Below are 18,682 nucleotides of genomic sequence, written 5' to 3'. Positions count from 1 at the left end.
CAGTTTTGTGTGCGATGTCACCTGATTTAGGTCTGATTTATGGCGACGGTCTGAGCCACAGGACCGCTCGGGCCGGAGTTAATGAGGACAATAAGAGTGCTCGGCACTCGCATGATTAAATGAGGGACGGCAGGCCATGTCGCCATTGTTCTTCTCTAGCAATGATGTTAAGAGTGAACCATTGCAACACATTTACATTTGACATTTATCACTCAACATTTAGCAACTTCTGATGCCAAAATTGAGCCTACCGTTCAACAAAACTCTTCGTAATCGTTTTACAGTTAGTTGAAAAAGGGACGTAAATATAAAATAAAGATTCTGTCATCATTTATTCACCCTTAAACATGTATATGACTATTGGTTCTGTAAAACACAAGAGAAGATCATTTTGAGAAATGTCACAGTGGTTTTATGTCAATGCGATGAAAGTCAATGGGCGTTACCAACATTCTTCAAAATATCTTCTTTTGTTTTCTGAGAAGTCAGACAGGTTTGGAATGACATGAGGGTAAGTAAATGATGCGAGAATTTTATTTCATTTCTGTGTGAACTATCCCTTTACTCAATGCATAAATAACAAACTTGCTATTTGTAATTTCAGAAGAATGGATAGTTGTCATATCACGTCAATCAAAAATGTATTTGGCTATGCAAACATATAGTGATTCTTACCTTGGCTTTGCCTGTGCTTTGCAGAATATGAACAAGCGCACACGCCATCTCTTCTTTGTTCTTCACACTCAGAGCCGGCTCCAGCAACGAACACATTAACATATAATTATTGGTAATATACTCTGCAAACTCCTTGTACAGCTCCATGGGGAGGATGCTCATGCTCTGATATCGTGACTTCATGCGGAGCATGGGTCCCGGACTCTTTCCTTTATTGGGATTCGGTGTGCTAACGGAATACCATTTCTCCACAAACTGCCGCCCCGTGACCGCCGCTATGGGGATATTGACCAGGCCCACGTAATTGTTTTTGTCCTTCTTTTTCTTTTTGTCCGATTCTTTATAAACGTGCACCGTGATGCTCTTGACGGAGGGCAGGTTGTTGAACTCAAAGTGTTCGCCCCAGAAAACGTTGTCCGTTTTGAGTTTGCAGGTAGTCCTTGCGTATAACGTGTCATCCAGACACAGTTCGCAGAAATATTTTTTCTTGGCAGGCAAATCCTTGGCCTCGATAATCCAACATTTCAGCATGTTTTCCACTCGACGGGTGTTATCCTGTAAACAAAATAAAAGTACTTTTTATGATGAAAATACTTCTCATCATGTGTTTATATGTACACATAAAAATGCCCTAAAATGTAGTTTCATCATACAATAACAAATATTTTTGACTTGGGGTGTCGAATGATTCATGGCAATTTATTGCATCCAAAATTAAAGTTTGTGTTTACATAATAAATGTCTTTGTACTGTGCATATTAACACATACATGTATACATATTTAGGAAATATTTACATTTGTTTATATTTACCAATAATTAAAATTATATATAAATGTTTGTTAATTTTTTATTTTTTTAATTTACGAATGTCTGTGTATGTTTTTATAAATACAAAATGAATATGTCCAATAAGACATACATTATGTAAACACAAACTTTTATTCTGCATGCGATTAAATCGCGATTAATCATTTGACAGCCCTACTTTTTGTAATAAAAAGCAGGAGTATAATGAGTTACAAAACTTTTCTTCAAATACTCTACAGTAAAATCCTGTACATACTTAAAAAAGCAAAACCAGGTTAATACAGACAAGTCAATCAGAAATCATCGATATTACAGACAGGTAACATGCTGACTGTGGCTTAAACCTGATCTCTTCTAGAATTACCCAGAATTCCGATCAATCCTCTGATTTACCTTGTTGGGATGCACAGCGCGTCTCAAATTCTCCATCCATTTGTCTCTCTCTGCAGCTGACCGACAGGAAAAGCATTTGCTTCCTGTTGAAGTAGTTACCTGCAATTACAGACACAATTATCAGATTTGTGGATAAGTGCATTGATGGAGGCGGAGAGGACTGTAGTGTAGATCAGGAGATGGTGGACCGCAAAATCCACCGAATTTTACAGCACTAAATCAATCAAACGTTTGCAGAAGTAGAAAACCATTTCATACAGAGAAAAAACTCACACACAGACGGACAGAAAGAATGCCCTTAGAATACACTTAGTGCCCTTAGTGAAATTTGTTTTACGTTTGACAGTGAAAAAGACGACCTGTTCTTCAGGTTTGGCAAGAAGACCTGTTCTTCATCAGTATGTGCGTTTAACAGCCATTGACTCTTGTGCAATTACTTTAGCATTTTCCTTTCAGTCAGCGAGCCAATCAGAACTGATCCCAGTATCCATATCTGTGTCCGTACCCACCAGTTGAAAACCACTGGCATAATCCATAATGGGCCTCTGGCTGACCCCTGCAATACTCAAACTAACACTGAATGTCTCACTCTTTCCAGCTGGCATCTGAACGCAGCATGGAGGTCAACAGCTTAAGGTCAAACCTCTGGTGAGCAGAGAAAGGGAATATTTAGAAAGTCTTTCTCAGACCTATAGGGCCGAGGACGGTGGGATTGAAAAGAAATCCCGTTTTCTTGTGCTCCGTTTTCTTGTGCTCGTTTGAGATGTTTCTGTATGCCAAACACCGTCTTAACCACCATTCCAAGCTTGTAGTGTATCAAATCTGCATGCGGATGCCAGATCACAGTATAATTCAGGTCCCCACTTTGTCTGCACCCTATGACCCTATGATTATATAAACATCTGGTAAAAGCGAGTCTTCCCTGTAGCACACGTGGAAATCATCCAGTAATATGATCTGTGGCCCCTCAATGATCTAGCTGCAGAAAGGCAAGATAGCGCCGCTATTTCTGCTAAATGTTTGATCTTGGCTAATGGCCCTAATGAAGTTTTAATGGGCCTTTGCTATGTGCTATTTTGAGACTGGACCCACATTAAAACTCCTTTCCGCAATTTGTACAGAAATCTGTCTGCAACAGTTTCAGCAAAGCAGTGCGGCGTCTGACCCTTCGCCAAGAAAGAGTTTATGTTGGCCGGAATAAAATGTAACATGGGTATAGAAAACTATGCAATGACGTGAATAAAACTAGCAAGTGAAAAAGGTGACTAAACATTAGTGTCAGTTAACAGAACAGTTCCTAATGTTGACAAAACGTGAACCTAAATCAACATGTTAATGAATTAACATGTTTTTAACATTCATTTTGGAGCAAATCACTGCTGTCCATCTGAAACCTTGTGTCTCCATTTATTGTGATTTTAATTTATCATAAATCCGTATTAATATTAGCCTTTTATGTTTCTTGCTGGATTTTGCTTATATCTATCCAATAAAAAGTATTACAACGTGCTTGTCAACTTTGACAACACAGTATAAGTTTAAAAAGTATTTTTTTTTCAGATTTCCGAATCTGGACAACCGAGGTTTCGGATAGGCACAGACAAAATATAAGTGTCCCTTGTACATGTTTAAAAACACTGTCACTAATGTAAGTCTTACGGATCATTTCTGTAAATTGTTGTATAAAACACATCACATTAGAACAGTGCAAAAGTAAGTGCCGAACAGCATCAGTAATAAAATCAAAGCAGGGTTTAGCAGAGGCAGATGCAGAGGTCAACCGACTCACCTCGAAGCAGAAATCCTGTCCCAGGATGCTGCTGTGGACGGGTTTGATGAGTACCTCTTCCTCCATACTAAGATCTAGAGCTTCTACCGTACTGCTGGGACTGAGCAAAGACTCGTGAGACCGTGACTCCTTCAGCCTCGGCATCAGATGGGATCTGCTGGAGACCAACAGGAAGAACACATTCACTACAGGGATCCATAAAAAATCTATCAGGCATGTAGTTGAATAATCGGTGCATCTGCTCCAGATGTGTGTGCAGGTCTGACCCAAAAAATGTTGTTTTTTATGCAGAACATACTGTCAGACCAAGTGATGTACAAATCCAGGTACATCTAAAGATTTAGCAATTTCAGCATTCACACCAACACATGATAATGTCATTTATTCTACGCTTGCTAGCCCTTTAAATGTATTTTTTTGATCGGCTGTCTTTTGTAAGTGTGTTGAAGATCTCTGGAGTGTCACAGTGAGGTGTTGACTTCTCACTGCCCGACTACTCAACGCTTCAACTTTAACGCTGTCAAGTTAACGCTCACATACGGTAAAGCTTCCAGGCGACATTATGACATCATCACAAAGATCAGAGGGGTGGTGACCTAGAAAGTGACATGGCCATGAGGCGTTTAAAACAAGATGGGATTAACCATCAGAAAACGGCACTGTTTAATCTGAAGTGAGGTGCAGCTCGTACGGGCAAAAGAAAACAAGTTAGCCCCTCAGGTGGTTGACTTTTAAAAACACTTATTATTCAAAAAATAACACAGCTAAGATGCATGTTAAGATGACTATGAATGAAACTATACACAACACAGAAAAACATAACGTTAAAAGGAGTATTTACATCTAACCATATTCATTTAGGAAAAAATCTAAATCTCAGTTGTTTATAGTTGACAATAATGATAGTAAAAGAACAAACAGTGAGATTTAAATCTTAGAAAGATCTCAACTATGACCAAGTTAATGTTTAAGCTCTAAGTGTGACCAAAATTGTAACATTTGTGTCTAAGATTTAGGAGAAAGAGACGAATGTAATATCTAAATGTTGTTTTAAGTATGCTATATGAAAGCGCAATCTCACAGCAATAAAACTCTTCTCTCTGCTCATCTGACACAAACTGTACGCTAAAACAGCCAGCCGTGTTATTGCGCAAAACAATGTTCTTTCCTGAACATTAAATTCACTGCCTAGAATTGACACAGATATTGAGAATACAAAGCTAGGATGCATTTTTATTCCTGCTCTATGAATTCAAGATGGCCGTCTCCGTACTCATGAGACCAGATTTGATAAAATCGTGAGAGGTGGAGGTCTGTATCTATTATCGCGACTCTATTGTGCGCTCCATCACTGAAGATATAACAACCAAAAACTCACATGGCACAATTTAGGTCTCGTACCAGCCAAAGAAAAACAATACACATTGAGCTGAGATAGCACACAATGAAATTACAATCCCTCCAAGGCACTTCGGCTAACTGAAATAAAGCTGTCAGATTCAATTATGAGTTATTAAACTGTGCACCAGGTAAAACTCCCTCTGTAAGGACTCATTTAAATGCCGGTTCGTGTCAAAATGATGCCAGAAGTAAAAATATCAAAACACATTTCCAAAAACCCACAAGCCTCAGCAGAGCCTAGACAACATCATTCAAAGACAATAAAACTCCCCTCACCCAAGTCTCACCGGAAGTTCACCATATTACCCTTCTGATGCCCGAGCATCACTGTTCATTTCTCCTCTGACATGTTTAAGTCGACACGCCACTTCTCTGCTCTGTCTTGTGTTGAAAAGATTGACACACTGCGGATGGTGAGCTGATATTATTACTCATAGTCTTAACAGCGAATGGCAGTTGTGTCCCGAGGCATACACATGCTAACAGGAAACAATGCCAAATATTATAAGAAAGCAGTCTTTTTAAAATGTCCGGTAACCACAGTGGGGCTGGGAAAGATATGCCATTAGACATTTTTCCTTTATTAAACGGTAAATCGTTTTTTTATATTCTAAAATGCTTATAAAAAGATAATGTCCTCAAATCTATGGCCTAAACTTTATTGTAAAGTATCAAATTAGAACTCAAATCACCTGCATGAGCAGCAATTCTCGATCTATCTGAGCCACAGTTTTGCCCAAAAATTTGAATTCTTGTAGAAATGTTTTTTTCTGAAAGAAAAGGCGGCTGAAAATGAGTCATTAGACGAGAAAGTCATGGCTAATGTATTCACACATTAAATAATGCAAAGGTCAAGCAGACAGCTGCATGAGCACAAAGTCATTTTATAGGTGCTTGCATGGGCTCATCAGATCAGAGGCTTTGTGATGAGTCATGGGCAGGCTAGGACACAAATTTCCTGTGCACATTTTTTATCTGTGGGATGGATTTTAAACATGATCAAATTGTGAAATACATCTAATCGTATCACACTCTTTATTGCAGCAAAATGCATTCTAAAATCATGCAAAATATTACATGCCAAGAGAAGTTGTGAGTGAGCAGTCGACCAATAAACCGTACCCACGTGTCCAATGGTGTGACAGCAAATATGTTGAAAACAAACTGTTAATAGTATACTGTATAATATATCAAATATGAGAGGTTTATCTTTCCTGTTAGTTTCTAAATGTTTGCTGTGTCACGCCACTGGACACGTGCATCTTATTTGTCAACTACCCATGTATATATATATGTGTACTGTACATACACTTGGACACTGGGAGTTTTATAAATACAGATTTTCATCTTTCCAGTTAAAATTAGAAAACACAGGTTTCAAGTTTTGCTTTTTTGGTATTTGGCTTATCTTATAAATAAATAATCACGTTGTATTTGTACATTTGCAGTCTTCCTAAACAAGGAGGAAATCCTCTGTGTCATAAATACTGTACATTTCATTCTTAATATAACTTAATATAATTTTTTCTAAATAAAGCACATTCAGAAACCTCAATCATTGATGATGCCTCGACACGAACAAAGACCCATTTCCAAAAGCTATCAGAAAATATGAAAAGCATTTTGGCTTTGCTACCTGCCAAAAAAGCGAACGTTGTTTATTGAGAAGCGACGTGTCAATAAAGAAGTCTGCACCATAAACCACAGCTACCAAGATTAGAACAACATTTCTCTCACTTACTTCTTACTGCACTGATTCAACATAGTCCGACAGCAAACAAAACAAGTCCAAAGGCTGCACCTTCAATACGTCCACGGTGCGATTATCCTCGATCTTCCTGCTAGATACCAGACGCCAGCGTTTGGAAATCGTGCATACTGTACAGTGCTCTGCCGAAAACATTTAGGGCAAGGGAGTGCCTTGGTTTCTAAGCACCCCAGGGAACAATCTGTTGCATCTTGAACACACCCAAATCCATATTCAAGGACTTTCTATTTAAAAATGCTTGTCTCGCTTTCAGAGGAGGGATTTCAGGCTGTCTCAGGTTTCAATTCTTGCGGGCTTTGCATAGCTAATGAGTTTTAGAGAATGCACAATGTACATGATTTTACAGAAACAATCATAATTTTGAGGAAGTGTGGTAATTAAAGATACTAAAATCATATGGGACTTGCAACTGAATGTTTAAACAGTCTCATCACTATAAGACCTAATAACAAAACACAACAGCATTTTTATAATACGACTAGCAAATAAGTTTGTCTTACAGATATCTTCATGAGCCGATAATAAGCGAGGGAGGATAGACAGCACCATATTGTGGACTCGGCAGACCTCGTATGCTGTAATTAAATTTGTGTTGTGGAGTACAGCATGCCGTCTGGTCTAAGTTTGTGTCCTTTATCCAAAGCGTACTCCGCCTCCGACAGTTCCCACACTCCCCAACAGGAAGCGGCCCTCCCTCGAGATCTCTGCTCCAAATAGGAAATGACTGCCAAGGAAACCAGCCATACAGGAAAGGTTTTAAAAGAGAATGACAATGGCTCGGAGATGCCAGCGGTGAACTTGGCATTCAAGCGCGTTTCATTGGAAATTCAAATTCGTCCTGTAGCACAGCTGGGAAATATGACTGCACTAATGTTTTACAAGATGTCACAGGGTTGCAATATGAATACACAAGATCCACGCTAAATTACAGTGAAAAAATAGCCTTGCTGTGAACTAGATCAGTCAGCCGGCAAATGCTATCGGCTCCATTAAGAAAATATGGCCCAACACCACTCATTTTATAATCGGAAAATCATTCGGGCTGGAGGAACAATGTGATAATTGAGCATACCATAAGACCCCGGTACAGAGCTTGATACCGCTTTCAACAGCTGCGTGTTGTGCGAGTTCACGGACTAACCATTATGTAATGTAACCACCATCGACGGGATCGCTTTTTAAATCTACAAGCCTCTTTTCCAGGAGGCTTATTCGGGTCATTTTTGGGACACAAATTAGTTTTGATAAAGGCGACATTGTTCTGGAAGTTTGTAAATGCACAAAGTTTATTGGACAGAGTGCGTTCTAATATAAGCTTCCTAACAAGAAAACTGCAGCTCGCAAAATAATGTAATAATGTAAATGCACATGCTAATACTGCTCTGAGCGACCATGTTAAACAAGATCCCTAGCCATTGACGTGTAATGTGACTTGACTAACAAGTGAGATTTGTTAAGCAACTATATCTACGATTTCTAAAGACAGACGGTATTTTAAGATTAAAATTGTTCTGAATTAAATATAGAACGGCACTCTGTGTAATTCAACATACAGCGTGCAACTTTACCAACCCAAAGCCAGTACAATAGCTTAGGAAAATCACTGAACCTCTTAAGTGGCTGTTTTCTGCCGGACCTAAAAATGCAACATGTTTTATTAGGTTAGATGGACTTCACCCCCAAATAAAAACTCTTGTCAACATTTATTCAGCCTCATGTCTTTCAAAACCTGTTTATGACTCTGTGAATCACAAAAATTCCTTTTTGTGCCCATATTATGGATTTCAATGGGGGCCGGTATGTTTGATAAGCAATGTTCTTCAAAATATTTTCTTTTGTGTTCTGCAAAAGAAAGAAAGTCATACATGTTTGGAAAGACGCAAATCAATAATTTTCAATTTTTGGTTAACTGTCCCTTGAATCATGCTCACCAGATGCTACACCAGTGGTAGATCTTGGGGCAGGCACTCACAAAAAAACAAGTTTATTTTTATTTACATTTGGGACTATAAAGAACCATAGCACAATATTTTATATCACCCTGCACCTGCCTGATCAAAAGAAAGTACTTTAAACAACACGCGTACGTGCTGCTTTTAAAAAAGCAATGCTTAGCTACCATCTAAAAACAACAATGCATGCTAACAGCATATGTTGCGTGGGTTAATGTACCAAAAGCATCTCGCGCATAATGCGACTGTATGATGCATCATGTTATGTCATTAATCTTAGTTGTAAAGTTTTTCCCTTTTCATTATTTGAATGTCTCATGAGATTAAAAAACGCCTGTGATCTGATATCAGCATGCAGCATAACACATTTATTTAGGCTATAAAAGACATTCATTTATTATGGTTGTATAAGAAGTGCAATTACAGTGCGAAACATAAAGCTATACAGATAAAAAACTAACATCAGATTTCCAAATTCTTCACAAGAATTTTATTTATATTCAATTCAGCTGTCTTTCGGTGCCTTGCGGGCACACATCTACAAAATCGCACATGCACCGAGGAAACCCAAAGGTGCCAAGAATTCATCTGTAACAGCAAACATCTACCACATAATAATATCCAGCAGAGAGGATTAGATGTAAACAGCACATGCACCTGTAACAGGGGGGAATAATGGATCATTACATTAAAACACATCCTCACACTGTCCCTTAAATGTTACCAAACCCATCATAAAATCCAACAACGAAGAAGGGATGTCAACAGCACGTGCCCCTGTAACAGGGTGGAATAATGGATCATTACATCAAAACACATCCTCACACTGTCCCTTAAATGTTACCAAACCCATCATAAAATCCAACAACGAAGAAGGATGTCAACAGCACGTGCCCCTGTAACAGGGTGGAATAATAGATCTCATTATTGCACAACAATACGCAATATAAACAAATGTAAACGAAAGCACTCGTGAAGACCTGCCGTTCCCCTGATCCAATAACACCCTGTGTGTTCTTCAAACAGAGCGTGTTTGTGTTACATCTGTTCCCACACAAAGGACAGAGCATTGAGTTAAAAGCCCTGATGTATTCACCGGCACCGTACCTCCGTTACTGCCCGCAGCGCGCGCCCCGCCAGCGCCGTTTACCGCCGCGGTAACGCCGACAAAAGCCCGCTGTGATTCTGCCCGTTGTCCCTTTTTCTTTACGCACGGAGGGCATTTAATGAGATGCCATTCAAACACAATGCGTCGGTGCGCGCAGCGTTCCCATAAACGCGCTCCGGTCCGAGCGGCTGCTAAATGTTTTTCGGGACCGCGGGGAGACGGAATACTCACCGGTCATGCCGTCAAGATCTCCGATAACGTCAACGCGGCGATTAAAGCGAGGATGAGAGAGAGCTCACTGCTTCATTCTGCACAGCTGGGCTGCGGCCCGACGCCACTGGGAACGGGAGACGCACGCAGCGCGCATACTGCTCAGGGAACGCGCGCACACACACACACAAAATCTACCGGCCCCGCCTCCCTCCTTTCGTCCAGTCCTGCTTGTTTTAGCTGTCACGCTCGTAGAGGGGAAGGCAGGGGCTGCTGTAGACCCCCACTCGTGTTTAAAGTGGACCACAGAACGTGGGCTGCGCAAATCTCTCTGCTGTGCGCACGGGAAGCGGGCTGATCCTGGTTTGAGCGGGCCCCGCCCCCTTCGTCGTGCATAGAAGAGTGTGTGTGTGCGTGGCCTTTGTCCTGAGCTCTTTTGTAATTGACTGTGAAATACTGTGCTGGGCAAAATCTCATATGGCTAAAAATGATAACAGACAATTTTTACAAACATGCATGTTTGCTGGTGGTCCTTTACAAAAAAATAATCATGGTGGTACTACAGCAGGGGTCTTCATGTACATTTCCTTGAGGCCCAGATTCTAGAAGTATAAATGGGATGCGGGACAGTTTTTATTTGACCATATCCTAATATCTTCTGTAAATTTGTATTTCTGTTATTTATTGCATATTGTTCCTTTTATACTGTTTTTGTTGCTGTTACTTTTAGGACATATATGAAAACATGCAGTCTGATATTGCATGTGGCATTCTATGATATTGAATTAAAATGGATATTGTCTTTTTCATTGTATTTTAAATTCCTTGATGCATTCGTTTACCCAAAGATAAAATCGCTGTTAATTTACTCACCCCCAGTCCATCCACTATGTGGGTGGCACTGTTTTTTCAAGAAGATATTGTGAATATATTTGGTTGTAGTAATAAAACTCAAATCAATGAAAGTCAAAAACGCTTATATTTTCAGCACAAAAGTAATCCCTGCCTCTTGTGAAGTTAAACTGGCGTCTTAGAAAACGAATCAGTTGATCTGTGCAAAAAAATGGAACGCTATTATCGCATCTTTAGGTTAATTACAATCGCACTCACGTGCCCTGCGCACTTAAAAGGGCAGTTTCTTTGTAGTGCGAGTACTGGAGGGAGATGGACAGCTGTTTTTGTAAATTAAGCCGTTTTAATCATACATAGGTAATGAATGCTGCGATAAAACCAACACAGTTTTCCTGTATCTGAGACAACCGTACACATGGTGTACCCTTCCTGCAGTAACTTTCAAGGGCACAAGACGCGTTTTCCGACTGCCCGTGGATTGCCGATTATAACGTTGCAAATAAGATACGTTTTCAGGACAGACAACCATCATTATAAAAGCTGCTCAACACAGAACAAAGTATTGGCAAGACCTTGTCACACATCATGTGCAAAATTAAAGTTTTGAGACATAATACAGAGACTTCCGGGCACCCTATTTTGACCACGAAGAGCCACAAGTTATCCGCCTAGAAACATCCATGATCACCTAGCAAACACATATCAAATTGTCTTGGCACAAACTGACAAGATGTAAACCGTAAAAGGGAGACGCGTTCATATAAATGTCTAGAAAAACTATAAAAATGCAAGAATTTCGAATCACTCGCATGGCCGTTTGTGTTTTTAATACCAGTTATAGCAATCGATGATGAGACTGAGATCAAGCTCAGTGCCCAGACCCCCAATTAATACCAATTAAGAAAATTTAGCTTAAGCCATGATGAGATGAAGAGCGGGAACAGGACCGGGGCTGATACACCACTGCCTACAGCACGCCACTTTAAACTATTAGTGTTATGAGCTTACAACACTGATTCCATTTAATTACTGCTTATCTCCTTCTCCAAAAAAAGATCAATTAGAAATATACAGTGGGGGGTTTCAAAAAATCTGAGACCACTAATGAAAATGCTTTGTCTACTTTTCTAATTAAATACAATTACAAATTATGTAACTAAACCTTATAGTTTATCTAAAAACTTTCGGTTTGAAATCAATCTTCAATATGATCTCCGACAGGTTATATCATTTTATTATGTAAAAATGCTAATATAACACTGACTTTATAGGCGTTATTATAATGGCCTCAGTCAACGCAAACATATCAAAAAGACAATACAAAGCAATTCGAAATTTGTTAAGAGCTTTTCTCGTCTTACTCTTTATATGGTTTGTGTCCTTTGCATAATACAGCGTATTTAGCTTTTGTCACATTTTCAAAAGGAGACAAAATGTGCTTTTGTAGACTTGCAGAATATACTCTATACATTCATTAATAAACATCTATTCAGATGTAAAGGTTTTCATCGATGATATGTTAAGTCTATCAATGCCATATCGAGAGCTCTTATTTCAAAGGTTCTCAAATGCAGCTTCAAACCCATTTAGACCTTCACCAATGCTTTCTGGCATTAAAAAGCTTTCTGGCTCTCCGGGTGGGGAAACCAACTTCGGTTCCATGACCGTGTCCTGCAGGGCTGACACAATGAGGTCATGTCTTTGTTACAAGCTGGAAACAAAGGCGTGATATGACAGACTACTCTCCGCGTGGGACACTGATGATAGACACATTCCCAAAACAGAATCCATCAGAATACAAAATATTATAAATGAATGCAGCAAGGGAGGGGGACCACCAGCCCACAAACTCAACCTTTAACATAACATACGTAAGTCATTGTCAGACAAATTCATGACATATGCTACTACCGCTCTCTACTCCGCACGGCTTCTCCAGCCTGTGATCCAATTTCCATTGTCACTATTTTAACTTTATGTACAGGTGTGAGAGAACTAAAAGCCATTACTTGTCATCTTGTAGCTTCAGCTAATAGTGCCGCACCTGTATTAGGCAGTTGTGGTAGTTTGTATTCCTCAGAAAGGACTTCTCAAACACATACTCCCTTGTGTATTAAAGCAGAAGGCGGTTGCTTTGCTTTCCCTGCTCGCCCACTACATTATCAGCAGACTGTAGAATTGTGAAGGCAATATTGCAGATGTGGTTATAGCAAGCTGTCTCTCATATTCATCACGTATTTTCTCTGCTATTTCATTACAACAACAGTTGCAATGAACACGTAAATCCAAATTTCAAAATCATAATCTGTGAATTGAAAATGGTTAATGACAATTAAAACTGAAACTAATAAGACCTTGATTATGATTGATTAAACCGCATTCAAAGCCGTTGTAAATTACTCAACAAACATACGTCTGTATGACACCATTAAATCAACATTATTGCACCACTGCGTCTGCGTGTTGCTGAGCCTGTGTTGCTTGGCAACCATTAGCTTCTGAAGATCTCCATTGCATGTGTATTCAGGGGGGGATTTCCACTTAAAAACACCCTCAGTTACTCTACATTTGCTGTAAATCAGGAATTATTGGGGTTTACTGAATAATATTTTCATCACAAAGCCTCAGAGGATCGTTTTAACTTATTTAAAACTTATTTAAGGGTGCGTTTAATCAAACCGCGCCAGAGCTCATTTGAAAGTGGACCGAGACCCATCTTTTTAGGGGTCTCGGTCCGCTTGTCTGGAGCGCGAAAGGGTTCGGGTCCCAGCGTTCGCACTTACACAAATAAACCGTACTAACAGAGCAATCGCACCAGAGTTCGTTTTATTCGAACCAAATATGGCAAATGTGAACACACCCTTAATGAGTTGTGGTAATAAAAAAACTTTTTTTTATTAAATACTAAGTAGAGACAATTTCAGAAAGACCGTTCATAATGAAACGTTATTTTTTATTACCTTAGAATGAGCTATTTCTTTTCATCACATCGCGGGTCCCCTCACATGGAATTCTCCATGTTGTTTCTACAGTAGCCCCAAACGGACAAACTGCTCTACAGAGCGTGTTTCGTTTATACGTTATCTTATTCACCAAAGAAACGAATATGTGGAAACATCTTAGTTCTTTGTCAGCCACTGTAATGCTTCGAAAGGGAGGAGGGAGGGCTGGAGTGAGCCGTTGGTTGCTATTCGCAACCTCGCCACTAAATTTCAACACTGGACCTTTAATAAAGTATTGAATATAATTAATTCATTTATTATAATATATAATTTCCAAAAAATACGTATTGCAGGTTTGAGCATGAGGGTAAATGGTGACAGATGTTTCATTACTGAGTGATTCCCTTCGGAAAACTTTGGAGGTTAACATGCAGCCTGAAACCTCTTATACCTTCCCCCAGCAAAGTTAATATTCTCCTCCTCTCTCTTCCGGCTCTATTAGTTAAAAATACAGACCATTGAACAGACGCACAACCATAAACCGCCCCCCTTTTCACATGGTCTTGCTTACAGGCTAGAATTATGATGCATGATATTGACCTAGTTTCCAGTAGCTATGCTTACATCCCACTAGGACAATGAAGAATACAAACTGCCACACTTGTTAATTATAGAGGTGTTGGAAGACAAAGTCAGGGGCTCCATTCGTTATAGTCACAACAAACCGTAACCCATGAAGGATGTTGATGGACGCCCCAGAATTTAGAACTTAACCATACACTCGAAGTTAGCGTATATGTGTGTTCATTAAAACCCATGTACAAGGCTTTCCTGAATCCCACCTTATATTTATCTTTGTTGCCATGGCAACCTGTCAGGGTAAAAATGGCCTATTGTGCCCGGCGACTGACTGACTGCTTTCATAACCGGAGCAATTTCATTGGTAATTTCCCTCTATAGACTGCAAGTTGTCGACACGAATTACCTCGCCATTAAGTAAAGTCGACTGCTCAAGATGTTTTGAGAGCCAACAACGCAAAACGCGCACATTGTGTACACAGCGACTCGCCTCTCAATAGGACTGTTTGATAAACAAAGTGTCGAAAATGAAAGGGTACCTCACAAAGGTATGAGGAATCGCTTTAAATGCAAAATAAAGTTTCAACAAAGAGGACAAAGAGCCTGTCCGGGCATCTCGGTAAGAGTGAGGTGCACTGAGCCCTGAAAGGGAATGGCAATTTTGTGTGCATGCAAGCGGGGGCCGAAACTAAAGTGCCGTAGGTAGAATACAGAAACAACAGCGGTGGCCAGAAGTGCTGGGTAAGAGATTACTGCGTGTTGTTATAGCAGAGGCTTATCCGATAATATGATCTGTCATTGATCCATGAACCCCAGTGAATCCGCCATACACTGTTACACACTTAGTGTGCTTTGAGCTTGTTAGCTAAAACTCTGAAGTGCTTGCCTGCATTCAAATTCCCATAAATCGCTGAATTTAGGAAAACGGACGCCATCCTCCGACAACGAGCGCTTTTTGTAGCGCCGAATCGTTCTCGTTGCTAAAGCGTTCCACTCAGTGCCGATCCATGAGCCGCACTCATTCATTAGCACGATTCAGCACTGTTAGAAAACCGTGTCGAAAATTACGACCTGGGAACAGTTTGTAATCGTGCCGTGTCGAACCAGGCTCACGTGGAAACATAACTGTAACCGTTTCAGACTGTGCTTAGAGCGGTTCAGCGCGATGGCGGGAAAGCGCTCAATGATATTCATTTGTGTATTCTATGAAGTGAACTGATTTTTAAAATGGAAACCGGGGTAATTACAGTTTAGTGGCTGATAAGTATATAACTTAAAATGCATATAACGCTATTAACTACAATATTTTCAGACGGAAGAAAACTTCTCAGCATTACATTCTCAAGGAAACTTGAAAAGGTAAAGTGATCATTTTTTTATTGTGTTGTGTTTAATGATCCCCAGTGTTGGGTCAAACAAGGGTATGGTTGAAACAACCAATCATTAATTCAATTGTTTATTTTTGATCCAACACTGGGTCGAAAACAACCCAACTTTATTTAAGTGTATGCTACTATAGTACATTTCACTTTGCAGGATGTCGTAAATGCAGATAAAAAAACAGGGAAATTACCAAGGACAGTCCACTAAAACTTTCATTGTCTCCAGAAACGGGGATGTCTGGTCTACCTATTATACTTCCTAAAAAAACTAACCTGAATTAGGATATCTACCGAGATGTTTTTGGCCATATCTAATATCTGACATTCTGTAACTGAAGTAATACTATTTTGGCAAATAATCAAATCAAATCAAATCAAATATATTGGAATATTCAAGAAGTTGACAGGCTGTTGGACAGAATCTATGAGATGCAGACAAGCTGCTAGTGAAAGCGATAATGACTGGTATTAATGTGACGTCTGATGTCTCATCCAGCAATACATCATCCACCAAACAATGAACAGAGAGATTTAGGTGAATCTGAGTTCAAACTATTCCCATCTCTGCTGTACTCCTGGATTTGAGTGTGAATTGGACATAAAATGTCTGATGGACTAAATCAATTTGCTTTAAAAAAGACCCTTAACTAGGCTTATATAACAGCATTCGGAGTGTCAAAATAACATTGCAACTTTAATTCATCTTTTAGTTTGTTCATTTCAATCCATCTATTAAACCATAAACACTGAACAATATTTTAAGTTTTAAAAGTAGTACAATAAACAATTAAAAATATGTTTATCTGTGTTGCTAATGGTTTATCTAAACATCTTCTTTTCTATCACATTCCACATAACTACAAATTTTACGATGTAATGTCTTCAAAATAAAAGGAACATTATGATTCAAACCAAGCTAAAAGGCACGTTCACCCAAAACTTGAAATACTCTTGTCATATACTCACCCTCATGTCATTCCAAACTTGTGGAGAACCAGAGAAGAAGTCTGAAGGATGTTGACTGGCCTTTTGTCCATACAATGAAAGTGAATAAAAACTGAGGCTGTCAGTCATCAACATTCTGCCTAACTTCTTTTGTGTTACAAAGAAAGCCATACAGGTTTGGGGAATTTTTTTTTAATATGACAGAAATAAAATTGTTGGGCGAGTTGTTCTTTATGTTTTAATTACAATATCTCTGGCATGCTGTCAGTCACTAAAATTGAATAAACTCATTCTAAAGGGTATAGAAAGTGATGCATTGGGCAAAAAGTTTTTTTTTTTCAAATCACTTACTATAATTTATCTAAAAAATGTTTTAATTATGTAAACGATCATCTAGCAGTATATTATGAATACTTAAATTGTGTGAAATATACTGTTCAGTATATCTGACAGAAAATCACAGAATTTACTTTAAGATTGACAGGGTTAGCAAGTTATTGCATAATTCTAACATTAACGTATATGCATTATATAGCTAGATTTTCAGAACTGTGCATATGTGTATATATTTTATATTATATAATATATATTATAATATATATTTATACACTTATTCTGGTGTCATGCAAGTAAATACAAATGTATATAATCTTAGAAACATAAAAACATAAAAAACAAACCAAGAAATAATAAAAAGACAAAAGCATGCAAAGAATAATCTAAAAATAACAATTATTAAAACCAAAAAAATATAAAGTGGTTATGTACAGTTCACAGATCTGAGATCTGGACCCCTGAACATTTACCAGTACTTGAGTTTTTTCCAGCCATACTCCTTCGATTTAAAATTCAGAGCCATTCAGCCGAACATTATTTTATCAAGAAGGTTATTCCGTCCTTTAAGCTCTAGTATCACTTCACATCATAACAATGAGATCCGGCGATTGCTCAGATTGAGAATTGAGGGACAGACACGGGTGACCTTCCTTGTCCATGAAGATGTCAAACATCCCTTCCTACGACACACTGTCATCACCGTTTATCATTGGCAAGCTCGATCTATACGACGTACCATGGGAAGCATTTACAATGAGAAGGAAATGAAGACAAGAGGAGGAAAATAATCAATAAACAGTGTTTCAATAAAATTCTTTAATAATAAGGGAACTGGAGAATGCGCACAGAAGAAGGTGGTCTAGAAAGAACAAGAGCAGCAGAATTCTGAACCAACTGGAGATAATATAGAAATTCGGAGGAAACACCAGTGAGAAGGCCATTAGAATAGATACGTGAGGTGACTAGTGCGTGAATAAGAACTGCTTTATTGTTGGTTCAGAGAGAAGAACGAAGACGGTTCATATTATGAAGGAGGAAATATGCAGTCCGTGTGATATTATTAAATTTAGTTTCTTTGACCCCCAGCGGGTCAAAGAAAAAAACATTAATCTTTTACAGGACAAATAAGATAAATGGATGCCATTTGTCATTTTTTACAGACAGAATGAGAATAAGGAGAACAAGAAATGATGGAGAGAAGACCAATAGTATTAGTTTGAGGCAAACCCATCTGTTTGTCTGACCAATGGCAGACAGGTTTCAAATGAACAACATCAAAAAGCGATTTTAAAAAGAGAGAAAATGGATGCTCAAATGTGTATGTGAGTATAAAAATCTTGGAATTCGATGCTACTTGTAAGATTAACAATCCACGAACCATAATCCTTCGAAAACCAGAAAACATAAAAGGTTTCATAACAACATTAAAGCTACGATACATGGACCGCGAAGCATCAATATCCCTAGAATTACCAAGAAAAATAACCCACAAAGCTGATTTAGTTTGCTTTTAAATTAAGTCCCTTAGAAAATAAAGCCTT

At 38.8% G+C, this 18,682-nt stretch overlaps 1 protein-coding gene across 11 annotated transcripts in view; it reads right to left on the bottom strand.

Moving 5' to 3' along the window:
• The window catches only part of dab2ipa (DAB2 interacting protein a), a 73,493-nt gene that overhangs the window by 18,964 nt on the left and 35,847 nt on the right, over positions 1-18,682 (bottom strand). For 3 of the 11 annotated variants that reach the window (XM_079467303.1, XM_079467307.1, XM_079467308.1), the window contains 3 exons: positions 3,667-3,823; positions 1,878-1,976; positions 676-1,230 (listed from right to left, as the gene is read on the bottom strand). In XM_079467303.1, the coding sequence (XP_079323429.1) occupies positions 676-1,230; positions 1,878-1,976; positions 3,667-3,823 (811 nt within the window). Of the gene's footprint in view, positions 1-675; positions 1,231-1,877; positions 1,977-3,666; positions 3,824-6,808; positions 7,487-9,894; positions 10,468-18,682 lie in introns of those variants that run through there. The other 8 variants (XM_079467310.1, XM_079467313.1, XM_079467312.1 and 5 more) reach the window with 8 other exon arrangements.

This window comes from Barbatula barbatula (assembly GCF_947034865.1).
Source record: "Barbatula barbatula genome assembly, chromosome: 11".
Taxonomy (NCBI): domain Eukaryota; kingdom Metazoa; phylum Chordata; class Actinopteri; order Cypriniformes; family Nemacheilidae; genus Barbatula; species Barbatula barbatula.
The sequence above is the reverse complement of the archived record's forward strand: the minus strand, read 5'-3'. Positions and strand labels throughout refer to the sequence as shown.